This window comes from Dunckerocampus dactyliophorus, chromosome 16, assembly GCF_027744805.1.
Source record: "Dunckerocampus dactyliophorus isolate RoL2022-P2 chromosome 16, RoL_Ddac_1.1, whole genome shotgun sequence".
In the NCBI taxonomy this organism is placed as follows: Eukaryota; Metazoa; Chordata; class Actinopteri; order Syngnathiformes; family Syngnathidae; genus Dunckerocampus; species Dunckerocampus dactyliophorus.
The window spans coordinates 17,355,351-17,374,661 of NC_072834.1; the positions used below are offsets into that span (position 1 = coordinate 17,355,351).

General features: G+C 39.1%; 1 protein-coding gene across 13 annotated transcripts in view; it reads left to right on the forward strand.

The window, feature by feature from the left end:
* Nucleotides 1-147: 147 nt before the first annotated feature.
* LOC129169150 (oligophrenin-1-like) overlaps nt 148-19,311 on the forward strand; it is a 39,560-nt gene continuing 20,396 nt past the window's right edge. For 2 of the 13 annotated variants that reach the window (XM_054755262.1, XM_054755264.1), the window contains exons 1-8: nt 148-723; nt 2,375-2,470; nt 3,759-3,859; nt 3,936-4,045; nt 6,165-6,260; nt 6,359-6,446; nt 12,293-12,371; nt 17,915-17,991. In XM_054755262.1, the coding sequence (XP_054611237.1) occupies nt 6,222-6,260; nt 6,359-6,446; nt 12,293-12,371; nt 17,915-17,991 (283 nt within the window). In that variant the 5' untranslated portion in view covers nt 148-723; nt 2,375-2,470; nt 3,759-3,859; nt 3,936-4,045; nt 6,165-6,221. Of the gene's footprint in view, nt 724-2,374; nt 2,471-3,758; nt 3,860-3,935; nt 4,046-5,552; nt 5,647-6,164; nt 6,261-6,358; nt 6,447-6,521; nt 6,705-12,292; nt 12,372-17,914; nt 17,992-19,311 lie in introns of those variants that run through there. The other 11 variants (XM_054755258.1, XM_054755261.1, XM_054755266.1 and 8 more) reach the window with 9 other exon arrangements.

A 19,311-nucleotide genomic window follows, 5' to 3' on the forward strand; every position in this document is an offset into this window, starting at 1 on the left:
GCGGCCCCTTTAAGAACCTCGTGGGTGTGTAAAAAATGCTTTTTTTGTGTGGTGCTGCGCCTCCCCTGTTCGCGTTCCATTTCGCATTGTGGTAGGCTACTTGCCAGTTTATGTGACGTTACAATACAAATGACATGTCACAGTGAAATTTCCAGCTTCTTTTATGTTATGTTTACAAGTTAAAGCGCCTGTGATTTAAAAAAAATGTAAATCAGGAAAGAGAACACAAAATACGATTCGTAATAATGAGAAACATTTCGGAATGGTACGTGTCCAAAAGAATACTCGCCGCTCTTGTTGGTAGCTACATCACAACACTGGAAAAGTGGCAAAGCCGACCAAGACTCGATAATTAACAGTCGAAAAAGCTTGTCAATAACGAAAAAGGGAGTGATTCCACACCATCCATTTGCTTTCGTTTTTCTCGGCTTGATAACTGACCAGCGGCCATTGCAGGAGGCTCCCACGGGCAACATGGTTGTCCAAGCTGAGCGGCAATGAGCGGCATGCAGCAGTAAACCATCAGCGACTGTGTGGTAAACAAACGTCTCTCTTTTTTTGTCTTCAAGATGGGGCATCCTCCCCTGGTGTTCAGTGACTGCTATTCTGGCAGTCCTGAATTCAGAGAGACGCTCAAATGTTATGAACTGGAGCTGGAGAGGACTAGTAAATTTGTCAAGGAGTTGATAAAAGACGGCAACAGTGTGATCAATGCAATAAAAGGTAAGCTTGGATGCACCTTATCCTCTGTTTTTTATGCATATTTCATGCTGCTAAAGTGTGTGCAGGATGTGTAACTGTGAGTTAGGGACTTTTCGGGAGATGTAGTGCTCGGCAGACACCTATAATACCTAATGCACACATGTTGCTCCCCAGTCTGCTGGAGTGGACCAAGTGCAGGTTACAGTGTGGACCAAAGCAGCAAACTTACGGTTGGTGGGTACATCTGCGTGAGGGTGGCACCCCTGAGGGCAAACTGTTGGTTTTGTATGACTCGCCAAGATCCCATTCTGCTTCCCTGGCAAGCAAGCACTGTGATTGTTACACATTGGGGTCTTATGTGCACTTCTTGGCATAACTGAATGTCTTATTGAGGGAAAGGCTTCTTGAGACGACATCTGTACTTCTGTGAAGAAGGTGTCGGACGTTTCGCTCCTCATCCGAAGAGCTTCGTCAGCGAACTGTTCGCTCCTGTACGACTGAGAGCCTACACAGATGAATGTCTTATTGTTGAATGCACCAACACAAGTCATGTTATACACGTCCCAGGCTGCAGATGCATGCATTTATGCTTACTTTGCATGCTTTTCCTGCAGTAAGTAAAAAAAAAAAAAAAAAAAAAAAAGCAGGTTAAATGGTTAAAAGTTGGAAGATTCAAGGTATGATTTAAAATGTGCCACTGGATGTGTCAGCCAAGTACCTGAGGCCAAAATGTCTTATGATATTGATTTAGCAGACCCCCATTTGTTTAGATAATGAAAGCCAGACATACTGTAGCTGGGATAATGTACTGACCACATTGTTACGGCGAACAGCTGTTTTGCCAGCTGATGCGCGAGCCCGTGACTGCGGCGGCCCTGTGACGCGCTCGGCAACAGGTTTAGATTATTGCAGTTTTCCTTAAGAGAGCACTTGGTAGCGCACATCCACTCCCGTATTCAACCAGGTTACTAAAGAGGGGTTATATATAATTCGGCATTAGTTCGGCCAGTCAAGTCACATGATCAAAGCCAATTTACTTTCATGGAAAGTTACAGTGGTGAGCGCTCCCGTCTCATCGGCTGGTGCGCGAGCGCGCTAATTACGCAGCTGTGTCAAATTAGGCAGAGTAAAGAGACGCCACTACATAGCAGAGCAAAGGTTTTAGTTCCTCCACAGAGCTGTGAGAATACTACCAACATAGAGCCGAACGGACAGCCGGTTTTTCACCTACCGAAAAATAAAAGGAAAAAACAGTCTGGGCTTGTTGAGTGAAGTCCTGCTCAATTGTTCAGCGTTGGTACACCCCTTCAAGTGTGGGGAGCACACAAAAAAACAAAACACTTGACACACATACTGGCTGCTTTTGTGACTTTCCTAACAGTGGAAAAATACAATAGCAATGTGGAGCGAAAGGGGCACAAAGGCCAAGTTTATTACATCCAAACCTTTATCTGTGATTCATAGTAACGCATACAAACACCGCTGAATGCTCCATCTGTCATTTTTCTGATCCCGCTCAACCTCTCCAGCAAGTTGTGCACATACTTACAGCAAAGTTTAATGATGACAGCTGAGATCATTCTAATGATTAGCAAATCGAAAGCATTTACTAAGGTTGCTGACAATTTAAATTACATTCCGTTGTGTCTGAAGTCTCAGTGTGCTTCCATAGGTTATACTCTGGCTGTGCAGAAGTTGTCCCAAACTCTCAGCGTGTTCCAGTTTGACTTCATCAGCGACTCCCTGACCGACGACGAGATTAACATCGGTAGGTGGGAAGCGCAAGGTCATGATGGTGACAAAACACGTGAACTGATAATGTAGAAATATACACCACGATTCGGGGGGTGCCAAGATACAGAAAATTTACGGTTTGGTTCGACACTTTAGTGTCACTGTTCAATATGTTTTTTGATACAAAAAAAGAGAAATTGCCATGCTTTTTTTGTATTTTATTGAAATGACCAACATTTGTTTCAACTCAAAAGTACAGTTTTTTAATTAAATGAAATGTATGTGGTGCAGCTATACCTGCCTCATTTCTGCTGTGCATACTTAGAAGTTAGAACCATAAAACAGTTTTTTTGAAGGTTTTGCTTGGAACTAGCTGCTACAAAAGCAATCACGACCTTTACTGTATGTCAGACATGTTCAAAGTGCAGCCTGGGGGCCATTTACGGCCAGCAACTTTTTTTTTTTATCGGCCCTGAGCACATTCAAAATACAATTAAACAAGAAAATTAAAAGAAACTGCAAAAATGTAAAAAGCATGATTTTTATGAGAATAAAGACTAAAGATTATGAGAATAAAGTCATAATATTAACAGGAAAATGGGTGTAATATTATGAGAAACAAGAATAAGTTGCAATTTCGGGAAAATTAGGTTTGGTAAAAGTTACAATATTACAATAATAACATCAGAATATTATGAGAATAATATTTACATAATATTAACATAATATTGCAAGATAAAAGGAACGAGTTGATATATTTGTAAAAAAAAAAACCTGTTGTTTTCCTTGTTTCATAGGACCCTATTTAATGTTCGGTGAGACACATAAGCAGCAGGCTTGATCACCGGAACAACAGGCTTTTGTTTGCAGGTTTGAATTATCTTACAGCAGGCACAATAATCACTAACACAGGCTACTGTTGTGGCCGTAACCCACGCCTAGCTAAAACTCAACTCTGAACCCCCAACGTCACTTACTGTCCACCCCTCACTCAGCTCCCCTAGCACCGAAACACATTTATAGCAACACAAATGAGCATGAATCTTATTTATGTCTTAAATGAAATACTTTCTCTTATGTCTACTATATTGGGCAATAGGAGCGTAAAGGGGACTATACTGTATGGGTTATTTCATGTCTAGAGGGCTCTAATAATGTTAAAAACTGTATTCAGAAGGCCAGAAACAGGTTTTCTATAATTAACTACAGAAATATTCCATTTATAAATAAGGAATCATACTTTTTTAAAATTCATTTATCACGGTCGGGGCTGGAACCAATTACCACAATAAACAAAGGATTACTGTTTGATTACTGTGCAGGAGAAGAGGAAGAAATTTGAGAAGGAGAGCAAAAAATATTACTCCCAGCTTGACAACACCTGAGTCTTTCTGCTAAGAAGAAAGAGAGTCAACTTCAAGAGGTGGGTGATGTTGGAGTTGTGGAGTGGCACATGGCCGACTGCTTGACGCCGCTTCATTTGTCTTTTCTCGCCACAGGCCGATGAGGTCTTATGCGAAGAGCGAGTCAATTCTATGAGTCTTCAGTGGAATATGTATAGCAGATCCATCAGGACCAAGACAGGAAGAAGTTTGTCATGGTGGAGCCTGTAAGTCAAGTGTGAAGTGTGACAAGCAGACGGGAAATGTACACTACAGGGAAAAAGGTCAAGGGACACACTTAATCAGTCAATCAGAGGTGGTTCCTGTGAAGCTTAAAAAGACATTTTGGACTAGCCCCTGCTTCCAACTGTGTGGATGCATTCCTCTGAATGAGATGGACACACACGAGTCTTCCCAGAAGAGAGAAGCTCTTATACTTGCAAAGGGGACACCAAAACTTTATATTTTACTTCCATTTTCACATCCTGTTGATGTGAAGGCCAGGTCTCCCACTTTTTTTCTTCATAAGGTGTAGAGCCCAATAGCTACATTACCAGACAAAAGTTTAGGGACAGTTATGACACGCTCTCCGAACCTGCAAAGATCTTTACAAGGATCAGGGTGTCCCAAAAAATGTATACACTTGCTGCAACTGTGACTATGTTTACATGCAGACAATATTCGAGTTAAGGTCAATATTCCGGTTTCTGAAACATCCGGAAAAAACATATGTAGCACATTGAAAATAGAACTTAACAAGAAAACTAAAAAAATCAACAAGATCAACAAAAATGGAACTTTTACAAGAATAAAGGTAAAATATTAATTGGAAGAAAGAGTTGTCCCAGAGCCCCTGGGCACTTTTGAAGATGCGTTCGTACAAACCCTGCTTCGCGTAACTGCTCACCTTCTGATAGATTTCGCTATTATGGTACTTTCTACCGTCGATAAAAGACACAATGTTCCTGTCTTTCACCACACTTACGAGGTGGCATGTTTCCTCCTTGCTCCAAAAGTGTGGGGTTTTGCATGTCGTCATGTTTACAAGTAGTTCCTGTCAAAGACACAAGATTCCCTTCGAATAGAACATGCGCAGAACACAAATTAATGTTCCTTTTGATCAGGATATGCCAATAGGCGTATACATGACCCGATTTTTGGGTTAGAAAAGGAGTAACCCAGGGGTAATATTTGGCTTTTTAAAAACCGTAATATGAGAATATTCTATTTTTAAAAAGGGTTATTGGTGTTTACATGGCCGTGCGCAACCAGGTTGTTGCTAATATCACGGTTATGATAGGGTTATTTGACTGCATGTAAACGTACAGTACTCAGTGTCTGTAACGGAACGGATGTCAGTTTGAGAACAGGCGGTGACAAAATAATAAAATTATGTTTGTAAATAATTAATTTTCAAAATTGTATATATACTGTGCATACACCTAGTTTACCATTTTTATAGTGTGCATACGTTTTTTTGGGACACCCTGTATTTTGAAATTGTTGAGGTAAAGCGATGATAAAAATGAATCATGGATCACGTTTGGTCTTTTCTTGATTGATGATTCAGCCTGGAAATTGGGGGGTGTAGGGACACCAGAACCTGACAGCAATGTCATGGTTTTGTTGAGTAGCCCTGATATGAAGTGCAATTGCATCCTGTAAAATAATTTGCAGTGGAAGTCATTATTGATGTGCTGTTTGCAAATTATGCACACAATTTCTGCTCCACAGATAATACTGACCAAGTACAGGAACTTTGGACGTCCAGTGCAAATCATGACCCTTTCTTGTCCACCGCCGCCATGCATGTTAATTACTGTGTGAGGTGCCTTGAATGCCTTATGTTTTGGTTTTAACACACACCAGCTGCAAATCAAGAAGCTCGGCATGACTAAACCTTATGAAGTGAATGTATGTACTGATATCTAAAAATTACGTGGTGTCCAAATCATCACAATTGTTACCACTGACATATACAAACATGGAAAAATTATTATACCACCATTCAGTTTATTGATCCATTTTAATGCCTGCTACAACAAAAGGTACATTTGTTTGAACGAATATAAAGATGATAACAAATATAGCTCATAAGAGTTTCATTTAAAAGCTGATATCTGGTAACTTCCATGGCTTTCTTCATAGCAACCAAAATCACTTAAGATCTTGAATACATGAAAAGCTATAGTATTGTACTGCCAAAATGTATCTCTTACGAGCTATTTTTATTGTCATTGTTATATTTGTCCAAACAAAGGTACCTTTAGTTGTATCAGGCATTAAAATGAGCAAGAAACTGAAGAAACAGGGGCGATCTAATATTTTTTCATGACTACATTTCAGTGAGTGCCAAGTTTTATTTGTTTTAACCCTCAACAACCTGACGGTGGAGATGACTTTATGCCCTACAAGCAGGAGCTGCAGCTCAGCCTGCAGAACGTAAGTGCACGTCCTTGCAAACAAATTAATCAGATGTGAAGTCCTCTCAATCAGAAGCTCGTCAGACTCTATAAAGTGACATCCACTTCTGCCCGCAGACGAGGAACCACTATGAGAGCACCCGTGAGGAGATGGAGGACCTTATGAAACTAATGAAGCACTCATCGCAGAGCTGCAAAATGCCCAGTAGGTTGCCAATGGAGGGTTATCTGTACTGTCAGGAGAAGTGTAAGTGAAGCAGGTGTTTAGACAAGGTACTTAATATACGAGTATAAGCTTGTGTGAATTCCCTCTCCTGCAAATTCTGACAAGGGGGGCCCTGTTTTTGCTTTCATCCCAACGGGGGCTCTGGGTGTGTGCTGGGTCAAATACTACTGCAAATACCACAAAGAGGGAAGACTGCTGGTCATGGTCCCCTGTGAACAGAAACCCACCACTAAACAGGTGTTACAATAAAAAAAATATTCCTAATAATCCAGTCCAAAACCCACTTTGCAACCATGATGGTGTTCCCTTCAGGGCCCCACATAGCTAACCTTGAAGTCCTGCATCCGCCGGAAGACAGAGTCCATAGACAAGCGCTTTTGTTTTGACGTGGAAGTTAGTGAGAGGTTAGTGCACGCAAATCTGAGGGCAGCAATCCGACAAGCCTCGCGGGGTAAATGAGTGGAGGCGGGGCACGGGCGAATAGGTGGTTTTTCAAGGACAGGCCATGAGGGTGAAATGGACCGTAGCCCAAACAATTCCAAAGCAACAGAAACAGATGGAGAAAAGCAGCAATAGCACACGGGGCAGGAACATGACAAGTTCATATTTATCTAAACAAGCCACTGAGGACAAAATGCCTTGTCAACACTTTGCTCTGTCATAGCCAATGACTTGGAATGACTTTTCTGCACAGACACTTGCTTGTCCTCAGGGTGTTTTTCAATGTTTAAATACATGCTGAATGATGCATGAAGTGCTTTGTCCTGTAATGCTGAGCAGCTAATTAGAATCTTTGTGTGAACACCGTCATGAGAGCTCAGCTTTTCTGACAGACTGAAGGTGGCAGTACTGTCTTTGCAGAGACTCTCATGATGGTAGCTCTGTGTTTAAAGTGCATTTCAGCTTCCTTTAGCTCATTGTCAGCACAGAAAAAGAGCAAAAAAAATCTCTTTTGGATGTCTGGTTAATCTATAATGGTTGAAAATGTATTTAGAAGTATTTTTACGTGGACTGGGGTGTGCTGGTAAACAAACGTTTGTAGCTGGGTTAAACGTCAGTGAGCTGCTTTTGGTCGGAGATTTAAATCTCGACTGGTTAACCTCATCATCAGACAACCTTAAATCGTTTTGTGACACTCTAAATCTGACTCAACTTGTAAATTCTCCAACCCGCCCAAACACTAAAAATCATTTGAAATCATCTTTAATTGATCTGATTTTAACAAACACCCCCCATAAGTACACAAGTATAGGTGTATTTGCAAATGATCTCAGTGATCACTGTGCCATTGCAGCAACAAGAAATACTAAAATCCCCAAATCTAAGCCACATATTCTTTTGAAACGAGATTATAAAAATTTTTGTGTGCAAGCTTTTCGGCATGACTTGGCCGCATTTAAATGGAGCAGAATCTCCTTATTCAACGATGCTGAGCTGGCCTTGAATTATTTTTACGATGAGTTCAGTCTCATCATAAATAGGCATGCTCCCATCCGAAAATTTAGGGTGAAGGGACGAAAAAATCCCTGGTTTTCATCTGATTTAGGAAACCTCCTTAAGGATAGGGACGCTGCCTGGGCAAGGGCTCGAAAAACTAAATCAGAGGCAGATTGGTTCAGTTTTCGGCAACTTCGTAACAAATGCACTTTTTTAATCAAAAAAGCTAAATCAGACTTTTATTTGACTGAATCAACAAAATATCTAAAAGATCCCAAAAAATTTTGGCAGGTCATAAAATCAACTAATCATGAAAGGACTAGTGACCTGCCAACTTCTCTGATTTCTAATTCAGGACCCGTGTCTGATAAGAAAGCCATCTTAAATTGTTTTAATGATCATTTTATTTCTGCTGGCTCCTTGTTTGAGTCCTTACATCCCGAGCTGTCGAAAGCTGATCTCTTGGTTGAAATCTTACACAGCAGTGGTATTTCAAAATCGGCCACCGATTGGTTTTCTGATTATTTAACCAACAGAACTCAGTGTGTGCAGGCGGCAGGATCCACCTCCACTACTCTGGATTTGTTGAAAGGGGTGCCCCAAGGATCGGTTCTGGGTCCCATTTTATTTTCATTATATATCAACAGTCTGTGTACTGATGTGTCAAACGCATTTTATCATTTTTATGCCGATGATGCCATTATTTATTGCTGTTCACCCTCACTAACTCAGGCTTTTGACTTTTTACAAGCTGCTTTTAATGTTGTTCAGTCTCGTCTGAGGACCCTGAAATTGGTTTTAAATACAGAAAAAACCAAGCTCATGGTCTTTTCAAATTCCAGTGTGTTACCAACAAACATGCCAACCGTTGTAACGCTTCAGGGTAACACCATCGAGCTGGTTTCTAATTATAAGTATTTGGGGTTCCTTCTTGACCATGAGCTTTCCTTTAAGGCACATATTACAAAATTAATTTCTAAACTCAGGGTGAAACTCGGATTCTTTTATAGAAATAGAACTTGTTTTTCACTTGGAGCCAGGAAACTGCTTGTTTCAGCTACATTTCTCCCTCTGATTGACTACGGAGATGTGCTGTATATGGGGGCTCCTCTCAAGTGTCTCCAATCTTTAAACAGTGTCTATCACAGTGCCTTGAGGTTTGTCACTGGTGATGGTCGCCTTACACATCATTGTGACTTATATGTAAAATCAGGACTGCCCTCTTTAAGTGCGCATAGGTATACACACTGGCTGATCCTGATTTACAAGGCTCTGCTTGGCTTAGTCCCAACATACTTAAGTACTTTACTCCAGAGATCTGAAAGTCAGTATGCCCTGCGATCGTGTGACATCCTCCATCTCGCTGTTCCCCGTGTGAGAACTGAACTGGGGAAGAAAGCGTTCTGTTTTGCAGCCCCCACAGCGTGGAATCTTTTACAGGCTGAACTAAAGCTCTCGGAACTCATTCCTTTTGGAGCCTTTCGGTCCTTGCTGTTGGACAAAGAGCGTGAGACCACAGAACAGTGCCTTTGTTTTAAATAGCTTTTTATGGATTTTATTACTAATCACTTGCACTTTACAAAGTATGTTTGTTAATATACATTGTATGTAATCTTTTAGATTTGTATATTTTATCCCTTGTGACGTGTGCTGCTAACCTCTTGGCCAGGTCACCCTTGTAAAAGAGATCCTGATCTCAATGGGTTTTTATCTGGTTAAATAAAGGTTAATAAAAATAATAATAAAAACGTAGACAAAGACCGAGGAGGACGGGGAGAATTAAGAATAAAGAAAATGGCAAGAGGCTTTTGTCGACATAGTTACACTTTGAAAGCGGCAAATCGCACGCCGATATAATATAATTATGCACGAGTGCAGGGGTGTCTATAGTTCGGTCTGCAGTACATTCTAAAAATGTAATTTAACAAGAAAATAAAAAAAAAAACCAAAACAGCGATTTTACAAGAATTACATCAAAATAGTGATTAAAAAAAAGTTGTAATCTAACAAGAAAGTCGTAATTTTACAAGGATAATATGATGAAAAATAAAAAAATGTTAGCATAAAGTTGAAATAATTTTTTTTAAGTCTTAATATCGTGAGAAACAAAACAAAGACTTAAGTTGTAATTTTTTGGGAAAATTAGGTTGCAGAAAAAGTTATGTTACAAGAATAAAGTGAAAATATCTGAATAAAGTCAATTACAGGCAATTTACAAGAAGAAAATTTACATGAAGTAAATGAAATAGTTGGAAAATTTAAAAACAGCTGTAATTTTACAAGAATAAAGTCAAACTATTAAGAGAAAACAGTTGTATTCTTATGAGAAAAAGTCACAATTTTATGAGAATAAATTTGTAATATGAGGAAAAATGATGACACATTTGTAGGTTAAATAAAAGACAAATAAAGTAAAGAAACAAGAAAGTGTTTTTATTTTCAAAAAGTACATATAATGCCATTCTGTTTCATTATGTTTTAAAAATTAAATCAGTCAAATGGGATCCATTATTGTCCACACACTCAATGCAGATCCAGTAGCTGTGAAGTTGGTAACCCATAACAAGATGGTGTTTGGCGCTGGTACGGGATCATGTCTACCAAGATTGAAGTGCAAACGGAACGCTCGTTGTGTTGCAGTTACAGATTCGTTTGCTTTGATAAACGTTTCCACAATGAAAGCGTGATGCTCACCAGTCCAATTCATGGCAGCAACTGAAAAAGAAACGAAAAACAATGGCATTATAAAGAAACAAAGCAAAATGACATCATATGAAAAAAATGGCATTATATGTACTTTTCGAAAATAAAAACACTTTTTTGTTTCTTTACTTTATTTGCCTTTTATTTAACCTACAAATGTGTCAAATCATTTTGCCTGACCCTGTATTTTGAGTGTGATTTGCCGCTTTCAAGTCAATGTGTAATTAGGTCCCGAAAAGCCTACAAACTTGCCATTGTGTGTTTTTTTAATTCTCACGGCCCTCCCATGTCTTCCTCTACGTTTGTTTACCTGCACACCCCAGTCCACACAAAACTACTTCCAGCTGAACTCAGCGTACCAAACAGAATCCCAAAAATGAATGCTATGCAGTGGAACCGTGGTTAGCGTCTTTAATTTGTTCCAGAATGTCCAACTCTAATTGAAATTGAAAAAATTGAAAAAAATTTTCCCCATGAATCCAACTGAGCCGTTCCAGAAAGCTAAAAATGTTAACACAAAACACGCAGTTATAGTTTTACAATTATAGTTTCATGCAGAAAACTATTTGAAATGCATATGAATACATATACATGATGAATGATAAATGAATATTTAAGGTTACTTGCAACTTAATGGAACTGTACCCAAAGACACTCCTGTTTCACCATGAGTTATTTTTTTAATTCAATAGTGTTTCTCACCTAAATACCCAAAAGGGAGCCAAAGAAATTTGCAAGTGCCAGCATTTTGATCAGGAAGGTGAGAAACACTATTGAATTCAAGAAATTACTCATGACAAAACAGGAAGATGGTGTCCATGTGGTGTCTCGCCGCCACATCATGTCTGCCAGAGCAGTCACGGCTTCAATGAAGGTAAAGTAGCCTTAAATGTTCATTTATCACTTTCATTCAACCTTTATATGTATTTAGAAATGTTATATGCATGTAAAACTATGAAAACATTTTATGTTAACATTTTTGAGAGACAACTGCTGATGACAAAGAGATGGGCGACATAGCTGACCTCCGGTTCCTGTTGCCATTTTGTTAGCAAGCTAGAGATGCTAACAGAGCATTTTGTCATATAAATACATTAAGAACACAGTTGGAGTCACGCAGTGTATTAATAACACAACAAGTCACACATCATATTGTAAGCTAACCAGAAAATGTACATAAACCGAGGCATAATGTTGACATAAAGTTTTGATGTCAACCAAAAAAAAAACACGCTAAGTAGGTAGGCGTACGCTAACCGAGGTTCCCATGATACACTTAATTATCCATCTTCACATTACTATTAGATGTAAAATAAGAAAAACAACACATTATTCATTCATTCATTCAGTCTTTGCTGTTGTTTAAAAATGGCTTATGAAAAAAACATCCTTTATTTTAGCGTTGGTTTCAAATGAAAAAACGAATGATACACGGATTAGTTTGTGTCAACAATTGATTGAAAAAGCCACAAGTTTTTTTTTTTATTTTTAGCATCATCTTCTGCAGAAGACAAATTCAATGTATCATTAATGTCACATTTCAAACAGGTCTACGTTTCAAAGCTTCAAAAGCTCCCCTAAATGCTCCCTATATTTCGGGATAGCAGTGTGCAGTGAATTTTCAAACGGAATAATTTAATTGTAACCTTTGAACTCTTTAATGACATTTGCTACTGTTTCCATAGAAACATTCCAGTCACATTCCAAGCGCTTTCGGAAGGATACAGGAAGTTGTGGATGGAGACCATGGGTGGAAAAGAGCCTGTGAGTTAACTTTCCTTTCTCCTGTCGTCCCTGCTAGATATTTAGTGGCACTGCTCTCCCGAATAGAATATGGCAGGGGTGTCCAAACTTTTTCCACTGTGGGTGACATACTAAAAAATGAAAGGATGCAACGGCCACTTTAATCTTTTGTAAAGCAACACATGTGGATGCGCTAAGAAGTTAGATATATTTCAACAAATAAGTGTGTGATATCGGTGGGGGAAAAAATTGTTTGAACTGAGGTATTACATTTCCAAACATTCGTATTAAATAATCTTCAGAAATTGTATCCTCATAATATTGTGACTTTATTCCATAATATAACTTTTGCTCCAACCTAATTTTCAAAAAAATACAACACTCTACTTTTGTTTTTCATGATATTTCCACTTTATTATTTAATATTTCAACTCTTTGCTACTGAAATTACATTATTTTTACTGATATTATTTTCGTAATTTGTGACTTTTTTCTGAATATTCTGAGTTTACTGTTGCAAAATCACAACAGTTTTTTCATTTCTGCTGTTTAAATTTTCCAACTATTTCAACTTTTGGCATGAAAATTTTCTTCTTGTAATATTCTGACTTTATTCTCGTAACATTATAACCTTTTCCGAAACCTAATTTTCCAACAACTTTATTTGTGATTTCATTTTGTTTTTCATAATAATAGGGCTTAAAATAAATAACGAACATTACTTTAATATTTCAACTTCACTGCAGACAAGAAAGAAGAATGGATACGGTATTTAAGGTATTTCTTAAAGCACTACTCTCATTAGCTAAGCAAGGTGCTTGTTGCCAAGACGTCCACTATGACACATGTGGGACGCATTAATCGTGTGCCTGAATGACACCCAGTTTATCTTAAAAGCCCCTAAAACGTAGATTAATTCACACAGTTTGGCTTTTTTATATCACATAATGACATTGAAGAGGAAACAAATGCAGATTTGATCCGGCATTTGCTCTATAAAACATTCCCACTGTGTTTTTGTCTATTCAGCAGTTTTAGTGTAATAAAATAGCAAAGTGCCCCAGCAGTTTATATATGTAAATGCTTTTTTCCCCCCAACATTGTTCTCATTGGTCGTCATGGGTAAAACATCTTCAGACATGGGCAAAAACAACATTCACAAGAAGTGGTAAATGGAAGCTTTCGCTGCCCTCTTCCTGTGCAACTTCCCCAAAGATTGTGTAAATGTTGAAAGCCACATTGTCTGCCAATTTAGCAGATATTAACCTCTGACTATTGTGACTACTCGTGTGCAAAAGATCTGTATTGTATGCTTTGTGGGAGCCGTACTTGGTTGTGTATTTACAGTACCTGGCCCCAGCTTGGTTAGAAGAGGTGGATTGGGCATGCGATGCTTGCCATATAATCAATGGGATCATTCCTTTCGCCAGTTATTATTGAAAACTGAAATGCGATGCAGTGTTTGAATGGGGAAATAACTTTCTAAAGCACAGCAGACAAGTATTATGTTACTTGACTTTCTTCACTAAAGAAGCACAGCGCCTCATAAAAATATAAACCCCCATTGATATTCATCAGTGAGAATGACAGTAATTTTCTTGCACATCAAAGTAGAGAATCCTAAAAAATACAGTATTTTCAGGACTATGAATTGTTCTGGTGTATAAGTCGCATCGGTAAAAAAAATGCATCATGAAGAGGGAAAAAACACATATAAGTTGCACTGGACTATACTTACCGGTATTTATAATGGTATGGCGCTGCTCCTACTAACATTACATTCACAAGAGAAGAAGACGAAGCCAGAGTCAGGGGGCAATGTGTACACCAGCAAGGAGACAAACGACACATTTTTAAGTATGTATAAAATAAAAATGTACCTATTGAATAAATGTCAGAATGAACAAGACACTTTCAATACGTCACACGATGCCTGGACGCATCCCGGTGTGTAGAAACGTATCAAACAGTCGTATTTTAACACCAAAACATCCATTGTTGTAGTCACAACGTAGACTGAAACTCGTACATATGTGTGTTTAGTTCGTCAGTGATGCAGCAGCTACATTCTCCAAGCTAAACATAATTAGTGTCCTAAATAAACAACACTGCTGTCTAAAATACCACATTACTCACAGACACATACTTACAGACACTTAGTCGCCAAGTTCGGGAGGAGCTCAGAGTAGAGCCGCTGCTCCTTCACATCGAGAGGAGCCAGTTGAGGTGGCTCGGGCATCTAGTCCGGATGCCTCCCGGACGCCTCCCTGATGAGGTGTTCCGGAAATGCTCAGCCGAGAGAAGGCCCCGGGGCAGACCTAGGACACGTTGGAGAGACGATGTGTCACAGCTGGCCTGGGAACGCCTTGGTGTCCTCCCGGTGGAGCTGGAGGAGGTGGCCGGGGACAGGACATGGACATGGATGGGGAAATGGATGGATAGTCACCAAGTCAGAAGCATAGAAAGTAGTTATGGGTAGATGAGGCGTCACGAAGCGTTTCGACACATTGCCAAACTGGTATTGATACTGTGTCGATACTGTGTCACTGAATCCTGACACCTGCTGGACCTTAAAAATCCCTACAGGCAACCTTGCTGACAGACTCAACTGACACTGATTTGCTGATTTGTATTTTATATAATTATTAATGTTGTATTATTTCATATCTTCATTTAAATTTTAAATATCTTTATTTTTAGATACAGTCAGTAAATAATGTGAACATTTATCATAACGTGAAAATGTAAGTGAATGTGTTGTGCATGAGGATGCTTGTGGGCTTTTTTACTATTTTTTTTTCTCAAAAAAATAGTTTTTCCAATGTTTTGAAAACGTCTGTTACGCTTTTTTGATGCAACTTCTCCAGCTGTAGAAAACACCCGCTCACACGGCACAGATGAGGCTGGAGTGCAGAGAAATTGTAAGGAAAGCCTGAAGAGGTTTGGATAGATTGTGTTTTGGTTGTCCCAGGATCTCAAAGGATCCTGGGACCTGGCAATATTGCCCTCTGCCAGGTATCTCTGCAAGGTTATCTAAAAGACAACAAATTAGCATTTTAGTACCTGATTTCCAAACAAAAACAAATAATGCTGCATGCCTGGAATGGGTGCAGACGGCTGTTGTGAAGACGGTCCCGGCTAAGGCTCATTTGTGCATCTGATTATAGATGCACATTCTGACCTCAGTCTACTGATGGCGTCATTGCACTTGGGGGAACTGCGGAACCCGAGTGATTTAAATCTGAGGTGTTGCTAGGGTCAACAGATTTAATGACTCCAGATTGGAAGCAGTGTCTGAGACTCGATGCTTCAGGTGTTCATGTAGGTGTATGGCTGCCTGTGTGTGCAAGGTTAAGCATTACGCTCTAGTGCAAGATAGAGCATTTTCATCATCAGGATGACCTTTGACCCTGACTCTCGCCTCTCTTCAGACAAGGAGCAAGCACAAAAAGCTGTAAGTGGAGGTCAGAGGTACCCACACTGGTTCCCTCATCAGGTAGTGTGTTGGCACCTCATTGATAAGTTTCATGGTTGGTCGTCCCATCTGTATGGAATCACAGGAGTGCCAAAATTAAAATGGAATACGTGTGGAAATGCAAAGACAATCAATAATAAAAAAATATACAAATGTGGAAATACAAAGACAATCAATAATAAAAAAAAAAAAACAAATGTAGTCATATTCCTTTACCATTTGGTCATTGTTTTTTCTGTATTGTCTTTGTTTTTTCCAATTTGCCGTTATTTTTCCTGTTTTACAAAAAAAAAAAATATATATATACAGTCAAACTTGTCTATAGCGGCCACTAGAGGGAGTCTGCGGAAGTGGCCGCTATAGACAGGTGGCTTCTATAGACAGGTTGGCGTCCAGTTTGAAGGTTGACCAGTAGAGGAAAAAAAAGAAAAAAAAGGGGGAACATTTTTTTTTAATAATAATGTTTACCAGTAGAGGGCACTGCGGACTGTGGATAAAAGTTGTACTACTAGGCTTGTTATTATCATGGTTCATGGTTTTAATCCTGAACATGCATGAGTCAAACAGTAGCACATCACATAGAACAATTCACAATTTTGCATGTTCAAAAAGGAGTAGTAAGAAGCAAAGCTTATTTAATCCTACCCCTCATCAGTTTCACATCAGTTGCAATACATTTATTCACCTCTTGTTCTTCCAAGTGTACTTTGTAGGTTTACATGACAATGTAGTGCAATCATAGCCAAGGTTTTTACTTACTAAAAGAAAGCTAGAGGCTTAATAATAACTGATAGAATATATCCACGACCCACAGAACAAAGCTGTGCTAGTAATGTCTTAAGCTTGTTTTTAATATTTTACTTTTTACAGCTTTAGTTCATCAGGAAGTGACGGGAAGTGACGGTGGGCGTCCCGAGTAGGAGAGCTAGGCTCAGTGCTAGCTGTGAGTTTCGAGAGAGTTGGGAAGTGTGTTTATGTTGGCGTGGATGTAAAGTCCTGCAGTGTTCTCCGTTGTTAATAAAGCTATTAAAGTGCATCGGCGACGTGAGTCTCTCCTTCCCCACAACAAGCGGCATTACAGTATTGACCAGTGCACACCAGGAAATAAACGGTGGCATTTTTTACAGGCATTGGCTGGACAGCTATGTCTTGTTGGGGCTTGTTTAACCTTTGCCTTGTGGGCAAGCAGGAAGGAGAGACGATGCTGAGAGATGTGTGTGTGTTCTGAGCTGCTGTCTGGTGGCCGCGTTCAATAAACAAAGTTGGCAGAAGCAACAGGAGAAGTTTCCTTCTTTGCTTCGGAGCTGAATAACACTGACAAGTTAACAGACTAGTAGCGAACGGAAAAGAAGACGGCTTTTTTTGTGTCGAATACAGAAGATGAGGACTTTGATGGATTTGTGGATGAGGATTGATGAAAAATAACGTGAGTACATTCTAAAATACTTCAATTAAGAACAACCGAACTCAGTTTTGCTGCCGCATGCATGCTGGCGTATGTTTTTTTTTTTTTATTGTAGCGTCGCTGGGAGCACGTCCTGTTCCCAGCCTAATTTGCAGTAATGTTTTGGTGCAAATGCTCTTAAAGTTACATGTTTGACCAGGAAATAGCAAGCTCAAAAGAAGACGGCTTTTTTATGTGGAACAACTGACAGTTTGTGTGGATCTTGTGAATGATTGTGACTGAGCTAGGACTCAGTAATCAAAGTCTACACACGACGGCTTCATTGATTGAAAAACTTTTTTGTGCATGAAGCTTCTACTTGAGTTGGTAACTTGGCCGCTATATGCAGGCAGATATTGACCAAGGGAGACAAAATGGGTGGCCGCTGGCCGCGTTGGACAGGTGACTGCTATACACAGGGTCTATAACATGTAAATTTGCTGCGGGGGATTTTTCAGTGGCTGCTATAGGCAGGTGGCCGTTCTATAAAGGTGGCCGCTAAGACAGGTTTGACTGTGTATATATATATATATATATATATATATATATATATATATATATATACATTTTTTTTATGTAAAGAAATCCTTGATATAAAAAAAATATAAAGAAAACCCCAGAGTCTTGACCTTTTGTGTCTCCAAGGTGGTTTAGTGCTGAAGGCGTGTACAGAACAGTTGGCAGCAACATCCAAGTGCAGAAGCTTCTAAATGCCTTCTTTGGTAAGGAAATAAGCCTGTGAACCTGTGCTGCATTCCGTTCATTCACACTTTTGCATAGTGCAGCTCCACTGTGCAATTGAGAACCAGTTCTGCAGCTTCCAACAGTGAATGTCAGCCGGACATCAACTCACAGCACACATGCTCTGCAGGGCGCTGTCTTAACATGACCACAAGTTGTACTTTGAGGAGCAGATGCATGCGCACCATTCCCATTTGTACAAACAAAAACAGGAAACCTAACATTGATGTGCCACTCGGTTCATTGAGCATTTCAGCATCTGTTAAGTTAATTTTTGGTGTTGCTGCTTCATGTGTCCAACTTACAGTATTAGCATCACCCTAATGGGTCGGACTCATCTCAAATTTGAAGGAGAGTGGTAATATTGAACTTGGAGGATGACACAAATAATGTGTGTACATAAGTAACTGTTTATAAGTTTACATGAAATGAGACAGTGACAGTAAAGTTGTAGTTTTAAGTGCACAATACTCAAATCGCTGAACTCTCTTTACAAAAAAAAAAACTCAACAAGTGAATGTCGTACATTTGGCAAAAAAGATAATTGGATAATTTTAAAATTATTTTTTGTGTTTGTCTATTATATTTATATTTTATTTTATCTTTGTATTTTTTATATAATATAAATATATACAAATATTTAAAAATGTAATTAATGAGAATTGCATTTAAAAAAAAAATATTTGTTAAAGTTTTGTTTTGACATGCATTATTTCCAGGCTTTCACAGGCAACATAAAGCAAAATCTGAGTTTGGCACTTGTGGTGTACATTAAAAAGTTACTTTGTTTGGCTAGAGCAAGGATCACTAACTGGTGGACCTCAGTCCGTGTCCTGACCCAGACACCATCCAGTACGGACCTGGACAAACAGTTTGGACGGGGTGCTTTCTGTTTTGAATGACACCTCTTTTGTTAGGTACTAGTTGTGAAAAAAATAGACCTTTTTCTTTGTAAAATTTATGAATGTCTATTCTTTTTGTTGGTTTCAAAAAATGTAATTTTGAGGAGTTGCATGCGGTCCCTTTTAAGCCCTCAAAAAGCCACACCCTTCTGAGTGTAAACATTTTTTGCATCTAAATGCATCACTTTGAAAAAATGCTCTTGTTTATTTATAAAGCACTTTAAATAGCCACAGGGGCCCAGATTGTGTCCAGGAGATAAAGACAACAAAAAATGATAAACATTAAACTTGGCGGCGGCCAAAAACAATTATTGCATACTTAGTGGGATACATTGTGGTTGTCCTCGGGCCATGCACATGTAGTTTTGTGATGCTTCCACGCCAGTGATAGCTGTGGCT